Raw genomic sequence first — 9635 nt, 5'->3', positions numbered from 1 at the left:
ACACTTTCCATTGTGGTCCTACAGTATGTATTCAATTGTCATCAACATCGTCTATATGGAATGAATGATCATTTATGTACAGAACCATGACGATCATTATTCTCCACAGAGGCTCAGATAAGGGCATCAGGCATATTGGAGCACCAGCAGCAAGTCCTGCTGCCTCGGTACAGCAGGAAGGGCGTGGCTCCCTAATGTCAGTGGTGGAAAAAGTACTACATTTCTGTACTTAAGTAAAAGTATCAATACTGCCATGCAGAAACACTCTGTTACAAGTAAAAAGTCTAGGTAACCAAAATTGACTTGAGTAAAAGTGTATTGGCATCAAAAGTACTCATATGCAGAATGTCCCGTTTCACAAGGTATCATAATTATGTATAAAAAGTATTAAAATATATTGAAATTAGCAGATCTACAAGCTCACAACGCGGAGCATCGCGACGCGTTGTGAGCTTGTAGATCGGCTATTTTCAAATAGCCAAAGTTTAAATAGGGCTGAAGTGGTTAATGTATGTTTTGTAATAATAATTCAAATCTACAAAGTAACTATAACTAAAGTTTTCAAATAATTGTAGTGGAGTAAAAACTACAATAATTGCCTCTGAGATGTAGTGGATGTAGTGGTACAAGTAAAAGTATTGAACATTGGAACGTACTCCAGTAAAGTATAAGTACCTCAACATTTGACTTAAGTACAGTACTTGAGTACATGTACTTAGTTACCACTACCCTAACGTGAGAACAATAATCTGCCTAAAGGTTCTGCCCTATTACTCACATAACACCATTAATCCCCAACGCATTCCAATGCACCACATACAGAATCAGCGAAAGCTATTTCACAATGTTGATGTTGTAAGTAATCCTTCTGACCCAGGAACCTGTTAGCCACCCTCCGTCATAATTTGATCATAATAATCTGCCTGGTTAAATAAAGCTTTAAAAAAATATATATATATATCACAATATCACTCATTAAACCAGTGGTTCTCGAAGTGGGGTCCTTGAGGGGGTTCCACAGGGTCCCCATTAATATGAGGAACTGTTTAATCCCTTGAACCATATTTTATTCTTCGGTGCATCGCAATACAACACATTTTGATCTTGTGGATCTACTATTTTTGGAGAAAGAAAATTGTGAAAAATGTTGAATAATTTTGAAACATTTTAACAACAATCTTATCGTCCATGACACAATTTCTTTTTTCAAATTGGGGTCTGTGGCCAAATAAAATGTGGGGGTCCTTGACATGAAAATGTATGAGAATTCTGCGCTGCAGTGGAAACTTATTGACCTCGAGGAACAATGCAAGGAAACATTTGCACAACTATGCAGGCATATTGCATGTCTGCCCTATTGTGAAGGCTTTGTTTATGAATGTTTCCTCTGCTGGGTTTTGGTCGTCATGAACTGTGAACACACAAGCAGTTCTATTCTGTGACGTGTCATAACCAAATGCACTTGAACCACATAAACCCTATAGTGTCCCTATTCTGGTGCAAACATTTTACGCATTGTGAGCTTTTAGATGGGCTAATTTGGGCAAAGATATTTGTTATAGAGCAGTGGTTCCCAAGCGTTTTAATTTCAAGGAGCCCCTTTACCACCATGACAGATCCATTTAGTTCCATTTGTATACTCTCCTAGTTATAGACCTGTAAGAGTCCATTTGGAAGCCCCTCAAGGAACCCATTTTGAGACCCACTGGTGTAGATGGAAAAAGGGAGGGTGCCTATATAGTATAGACCCCTGGGTGAAGTAATCAATCACTCACTAATAATCAATCACTAATAATCAATCCTCACTTAAGGGTGTACAGTCATTAATATTCAGGAAAATAAATAGATATGGCCATAATACTGCCCGCCTATATACTCAAACTACTACACTCTTAAATGCATCCTGTTGAAAGCAAGGGACAGAGGAACATCAACAGAGCAAATAAGGAGGAGTTTGCCCTTTTCAGAAATCTGTCCTGCTCATTGAACTGAATAAGAGGATGCACGATTTAACAAATTAACATACCCAAACAAAAGCTCTTTTAACATATTTAGGATCCAGCGTGACGTTGACAGAATATTTACATAAACATGCCATTTAAACTTTAAAGCATCAGCTTTGCATGACTTTATGGAGATCAGGAAGTAGACAAACTCTTTCCGCGCATTGATATCACTTCATGATCTTTTGGTTGAAAGGTTAACTTTTCCTTCGAGTTTTCTCTGTTCATGGGTCTCAGCACAGACGCACAGCACTGCAGCGCCTGAGGCAATGGAGGAACTCCAAACAATGAATAGAATCTTTTATGCGGACGGGGGTCGCATCTCACGCTCCACACAGGCTTTCATTGTCAGCTTCTGAACTTTGGGAGCACAACTGAGGATTCACAGGCCCCTCTTGTGGGTAAAGGACATGCAAAATGAAGTCCTTCAGAGCGCAATGTGTCTTGATTGTGGGCCAATTAGACCCCTCTATACCAATGAGTGAATCACAGTTTTTGGTCTCGATTTCACAGTTTGATCAAAATAAATAAAAGGCAAGTCGACTAAAAATGATAGTTTTGACATAATCCCTTTGCGTCTATTCACACAGCAGATCAGATCAGAACAGATTGTAAGAACCTCTTTTAGGCAGACAGTGGTGGAATGTAATTAAGTACATTTACTCAAGTACTGTACAATTTTGAGGTATTTTTACTTTAGTATTTGCAATTTTCAATACTTTTACTTCTACTCCACTACATCTAAAGGGAAATGTTGCACTTTTTACTCCACTACAATTACTAGAAAACTTTAGTTACTATAGTTACTTCGTAGATTTAGATTATTATTACAAAGCTCACAATGCGTCGCCTTGCGACGCGTTGTAAGCTTGCAGATCTGCTATTTTCAAAAGATTTTTATACATTTTATATATATGAAAACTTGTGAAATGGGACCTTCTGCATAATGAGTACTTTTACTTTTGGTCCTTTAAGTGTATTCTGATGCCAATACTTTTGTACTTTTACTGTACATTTTGAATGCCGGACTTGTACTTGTAACAGACTATTTCTATGTCTACAATAGCGTATTGATACTTTTACTTAAGTAAAGAATGTGAGTACTTTTTCCACCACTGCTTTTAGAGGTTGTCAGTGTGAAATTTCACATTCCACATTGTTCCACTAAACAGGCTGGGGCAGATGCAGTAACATGATATTGTATCTGACTGTAACACTGTTACACAGACACTATTATTTATCTGCATGCGCTGTTATGAACAACAGTGTTATAAAGCACTGTTATAAATAACAGAGTGGTTTATTCATGATCACAGAAGAACGGAGGGCAGGTAAACTGATGTTTTCATCCATAATGTTTTCTTAACACAGCCAGTCTATCACACAGTTATGCCCTCTCGTATACCATCGAATACTTACAGTTTACAGTTACAGTTTAGGCATTTAGAAGATGCTCTTAATCCAAAGTGACTTACAGTAAGCAAGGACACAATATAATACATCATAATACATCAATAATACATCAAATGCATAGAAATAGTCATCTAGTAATAAAGTAATACATAAGTAAACCAATAATCTAATAATAACTAATACATATGTAAAACAAGAACCTATCATCAGCCTACATTGAAACTATACACACTTTAGGATGCCAGGTCACCAATGACCTGGTATCTGTCTACATAACATGCTATCTAAGTTACATTTTAGCCTTTGCATAATCCTGCAAGGTCGTCAAGGCTAGGGCATAGTGAACAGCCATGAAATTGCAGTGAATTTAGTGAATATTCTACATGTATTTGATTGATAATTTCTCCCGTAGGAATCAGAACTAAGAAGATAAGGGCTTCTTTGTTCTCTATGCAAATGTTGTTTGATGGAAAGCTACACCCAGGTATAAAACATTGTGCAATCCAGCCATCATGGCATGGTGGAACCTGCTTGTGCAAATGATTTCCTTCATTCCTTGTGTGTGTGGTTGATACTCTCTGGGACTGATTTTACACCCAGCATGTGTGTAACAATGGCTTGTTAATAACAGCAGTGGTGGAAGAAGTACTACATTTTTTTTTACCTAAGTAAAAGTATCAATTTCACAAGTTTTAAAAGATATAATAAAATGTATAAAAATCCTTAGAAAATAGCAGATCTACAAGCTCACAACGCGTAGTGAGCTTGTAGATCGGCTAATTTCAAGTATATAGGTCTGAGCTGAGGAGGTTTTGTAATAATAATAATCAAAATCTACTAAAGTTTGAAAATAAGTATTGTGCAGTAAAAAGTACAATATTTGGCTCTGAGATGTAGTGTAATGGAGTAGAAGTAAAAGTATTGAAAACTGGAAATACTCCAGTAAAGTAAAAAATACCTCAAAGTTGTACTGAAGTACAGTACTTGAGTACATGTAGCCTACTTAGTTACTTTACACCTCTGAATAATAGCCTCTTCAACTGTTTCAACTTTTGTTATTTTTGGGGGCATTTTATGCCTTATATCTGAGTGAAACAGGGAAGGTGGAAGAGAGAGAGAGGGGGTGGCATGCAGCATTATCAATGGGCCTCGGGTCAGATTCGAACCCAGGCCAGCTGCAGGAAGGACTTTAACCTAATTTATGTGTGTACAGTCTTGCTCAGTGAGTCAAATGTGGAAAGGCTGAATGAAAATTAAATTAAATTTAAAATGTTCATTCTTTCCCAAGAGTCAAAACTAAATGTGGAGAAGCAGTCAGACTTCAGTTTTCATGGACTGTTGGGCAAGTTGTCATTTAGGCAAGTTGTCGTGTACTGTATTGATATGTCTGTTTTTGTATGGATAGTTATATCACCACTTTTTAACAGCTTGCTCAGGGACTGCAGATGAACATTTGCCTTTGGCTAACTCTGGCTCATTTTACATGAATGTGAAAACTGACATGTTGATTAATGTGCACTGTCCCTGGTAAAAAAAAAAAAAAAGGGAAAAAAATAATAAAAAAAGTGCTGCCAATTATAATGGAACATGCTCCAGTATTGTTATGGCAACAGCTAGTTTGAACATTGAGACAGAGATTCTATTAAAAGAACTGCCATTTCTTTTTAATAGGCAAAAACTCAAACCACGATCCTGTATTTAAACGGATGTGGCGCAGATTAATGAACATGTGCAGCAAAAATGCAGCAGTCAGCACAGCAGTGTCTGTCTGTCTGTCTGTGGGTGTCAATCACCTTCCCCGCCCCACCCCCACCCTAACTCAATGCCCCCCCCCCACTCTAACACACTTGTTGTGAGAAGAATCACCGCCATACATTTCCACGACCGCTAGGGGGCGTCGTGTGCCCCCACCCCCCACAAAAGAGAACAGATCTACAAGCTTACAACTGCGTCGCGGATATTGGCTCCGTGACGCTTTGTTAGCTTGTAGATCTGTTCTCTTTTGGGGGAACAGCGACACCGTCATACCAGGGAGTTGTAAATGCGTAATAAGCGCGTCATGCCGCCAGGCCCCGTTCAGCCCCACAGACAGACAGACATTGGCTGAAACAAAGTCCTCTCTACCGTCTCCTAAACCACTCCCTTCCTTTTTCTAATCTACTGAACACAGAACAGATCGAACAACCCATCCGGTACCTCGTTCTGTTCTGGTCGGTTACTAACCCTGCGGTTCAATCAAACAAATCTTTAACTTCATATATATTCGATATCGGCCATTGGATCAGAGTTCTTCCGACGAAAGAACACAACTTTAAAAAGACTAAAAACTTCATTGTTGACGCGAAGCCACCGCTGAAGCTCAGCAGACAGAATGGTGTTGAAATCAGAAGACGGAGTCGGTAAGTTTAATGATAGTTATTTATTGAAGGAAATAAGTCATTCTATTGATCTATGTTATTAAAGCAGATGTTATCAACTGGCGAACGTGCGATTTCGACCATGTCGTTGCGAAACGGTCGGTTGGAACAAGCTTAAAACATAATGGGAAGGTATGGGACAACCCAACTGTGGAAAGTAACTAAGTACATTTACTCAAGTGCACTTTTGAGGATTTTTTACTTTACTGGAGTATTTTCAAGACTTTTACTTCTCCTCCACTCTCAATGGCAAATATTGTACTTTTTACTCCACTATAATTATTTGAAAACTACTAGTTACTTTGTCTACTTTGTAGATTGTGATTGTTATTATAAAACATACATTAACCACTTCAGCCCTATTTCAACTTTGGCTATTTGAAAATAGCAGATCTACAAGCTCAGAACGTGTCAGATCTGATATTTTCTAAAGATTTGAATACATTTGAGACATAATATGATATAGAATTCCGAACTTTTACTTGTAACAGAGTATTTCTACATTGCAGTATTGATGCTTTTACTTAAATACAACATTTGAGTACTTTTTCCACCACTGGAGTCTGGAGTGGAGTCAGTGGACCAATGTTTGTCTGGCCTGACTATTCTACTCACTCTCTGGCCTTGTTTACACTTTTTATCTTAATAAGATCTACTATCATTTCCTGATTTTTCACCCTGAACTTTGCTTTGTATAGAAATCATAATCATCAATAATGCTATACATTTTAATATATTAACATAGACATTTACTAATTAAGTTGCATAAACAACAGGTTACAAATGTGAGGTTTAGATCATATTTTTTTTAATCACAAATACTTTGTAAAATCTTTGTAGTGTTGACAACGGTGACAACCTAGCAGTCTCAATACTTTTGTAATAACACATTTATAGCTATTTGTTTCAGTGAACACTCAGTTTCAGCTAATGTTTGACTACATATACTCAAGGCCACCTGAGCAACAGGTGTGTGTGTGTGCGTGTGTGTGTGTGGGCGTGTGTGTGTGTGTGTGTGCGTGTGCGTGCGTGCATGCGTGTGTGTGTGTGTGTGTAAGTAAGTAGTAAGTAAGTACATTTTATTTGTATAGCACTTACCATAGAGAGAACTCACAAAGTGCTTTACATACAACAGAAATAAAAACACAGCGAGAAGCATTGAAATGGATGTAATGGAACTCAGTGTAATGGAAGGACAACGCCCCCAGTCAGCAGTGACTCATATAACTGGCCTGGGGCAGTGGGGCACTGCCACCCATGCCAATCGGTGGCACATTAATGAGATCAGCCTAAAATATTATTTGACCTCCTTTCAGTAATTATTCAACCTAATAGTACAACTTGCATTCAGAATAATACCTTGACCTTGACTGTCTTCTTTTCATCATGATCTCTAATTGTGTTATTCCCATAATTTCAAGTCCATATGTGTAGCATTAGATGGTATTTTACCTTTGATGTTATACAGAAATATTCATCGCGATGCATTGTGAGCTTGTACCTAGGCTATTTTCAAATAGCCTAGGTATAAAACAGGGCTAAAGTGGTTAATGTATGTTTTATAATGTAATCATTTATATCTGCAAAGTAACTAGTAGTAACTAAAGTTTTCAATTAATTGTAGTGGAGTAAAAGTACAATATTCAAAAGACTTTTACCAGTAAAGTAAAAGTACCTCAAAAGTACATTACTTGAGTAAATGTACTTAGTTACTTTACACCACTGCCAGTAAGTGAGGCAGCATTAATTAGAACGCTAGAGTTTTGTCACTAATTAATTGCGTCAGTCAGGGGAACTTCCCTGATCTTGTGTTGTTGTGTGGTTGCTGCCTGTTTTTGTTCTTCTGATCAGGTGTGAGAACCTCAGAGCAGAGGCCTTGGCACCGGTGTTGCCAGATTTTGCGAGAGAAATAACTAAGCAACCGGGTCTATGAAAACAAGCCCAAAAGAAGCAACCAGGCCTCATCAGCACTTTAAACCTAAAAATATAAAAAAAGAAAAATATTTATTTATAACCTATATACATTAGCTATTTGAAAATAGCCGATCTACAAGCTCACAACGCGCCGCGATGCGACGCGTTGTGAGCTTGTAGAGCAGCTACTTTCACAAAAGATCTTGACAAAAAGTTAAACATTTTGCATATCTTTTGAAACACACAAATCTGGTGCAGGGGTCCACTCCCTGGCACAACATATTTTCAGATAGGGGGACCACGGACAAATACATATTAATCGGGGGGTCCTTGCCATGAAAAAAAAAAATCAGAACCACTGGTTTAAACAACATTCGGAAGCAAGCCCAAATAAGCAACTAATCTCTAGAAACACGCCCTAAAAAACGCAACCCGCAACTTTAGAGAGAAAAACAAGCCCAAAGTCGCTTATAATAAGCGGACATGGCAACACTGGTGAGAACCACAGAGCAGAGAGGGCCTTTGGGTGAGTGGAGCTGGCACACAGCTGTGTTCTTACAGACATATTCAAAGAGGAACAGCCCCATGCTCTCTGTGGTCCGTTTGTTTTTGCCACTTACAGACAGTGGGTGGTCGGGAAGTTAGAGAGCAGTTGCCACTAATGCTCCTCTAATGAGCAGGGGGGGCTGTGAGATCTAATGGACCCTGCCCTGGCACTAATGGTGCCTGGTGGTTTGATAGTAATCACCCCCGGCTCTCCGTAATCAAATCATTTATCTCTTCCGTCCACTTCAGACTCATCCCTCCTTTCACTAGAATGCATTTTAGTGGCATGATGCAATAATAAATGTGATGTGTGTTTACAGTAGAGTAGTGTATACTATATAGTCACAACAAGGTCCTTTTTATTCTGCTAATAAAACAACGTAAGCATTCACACACCTCCACTGTAAGCCACATTGCTGGCATACTTTAGTTGAGATAAGCGACGTGTGAGTCAGACTTTGGCGTTGGCTTGCACACGGACTGTAGGCAGTGGTGGAAAGTAACTAAGTACATTTACTCAAGTACAATTTTGAGGTACCTGGAGTATGTCCAATTTGCAAACTTCTACTTCTACTCCACTACATTTCAGAGGAAAATATTGTTCTTTTACTCCACTACAGTCATTTGAAAACTTTAGTTAACTTACTAGTAGTTACTTTGCAGCTTTGGATTATTATTACAAAACATACATTATCCACTTCAGCCCTATTTAAACTTCCTTTACTCCAGTAAATTTTGATTACCGGACTTTTTTACTTGTAACAGAGTGTTTCTACACTGCAGTAATGATACTTAAGTACAATATTTGAGTACTTTTTCTACCACGGACTGTTGGTCTGCTGGTACCACCAGGCGAGCCCGTACAGGGGGTATTATTGAACTTTAGACTAGTAATACCTGATCCATTGTCAACTGTTTACAGTTACAGTTAACGCTGTTGAGACTTGTGGTTGATTTGCATGAAAAACAGCCTTTCCATTCTAGACCCATTGTGTGCAGTATGGCTTCTGAAGCCATATCCTGTGTGGCCTGTGAATTAGCTGTGCCCTATAAATAGATAATCCAGTGACTCTCCCAAACTATGTGGCTGAATAAGGAAATAAGTGTGGACTCACTCCAGAAAAGAAAGAATAGCTGCACTTCTTCTGCTGGAGCTAATGAGGATCCAAATAAATGAAATAAGGTGTTGAATTGTGGTGGTATTCCCCTTTTCTCTGAATGACTGATATAGCATTCATGAACATGAATGAACTGTTAGTGTTCAGAAACACACCTGTGTAGCATCACATTTCCTCCTTGGAAGGAAAGGACATTTTTATAGATTTAGAAAATTGTGCTTACC

General features: G+C 38.5%; 1 protein-coding gene across 4 annotated transcripts in view; it reads left to right on the top strand.

Moving 5' to 3' along the window:
- The window catches only part of cyth1a (cytohesin 1a), a 69316-nt gene that overhangs the window by 20400 nt on the left and 39281 nt on the right, over positions 1 to 9635 (top strand). Inside the window, exon 1 of one of the 4 annotated variants that reach the window (XM_080447870.1) lies at positions 5560 to 5815. The exons of the other annotated variants lie outside the window; for them this stretch is intronic. Coding sequence (XP_080303996.1) covers positions 5788 to 5815 — 28 coding nt within the window. The 5' untranslated portion in view covers positions 5560 to 5787. Of the gene's footprint in view, positions 1 to 5559; positions 5816 to 9635 lie in introns of those variants that run through there. 4 annotated transcript variants of the gene reach the window in all.

The sequence above is a fragment of the Gymnoscopelus braueri genome, assembly GCF_963280865.1.
Source record: "Gymnoscopelus braueri genome assembly, chromosome: 13".
NCBI classification, from domain to species: Eukaryota; Metazoa; Chordata; class Actinopteri; order Myctophiformes; family Myctophidae; genus Gymnoscopelus; species Gymnoscopelus braueri.
Note: the sequence above shows the minus strand (reverse complement) of the source record. Positions and strands in the feature narration are given on the sequence as shown.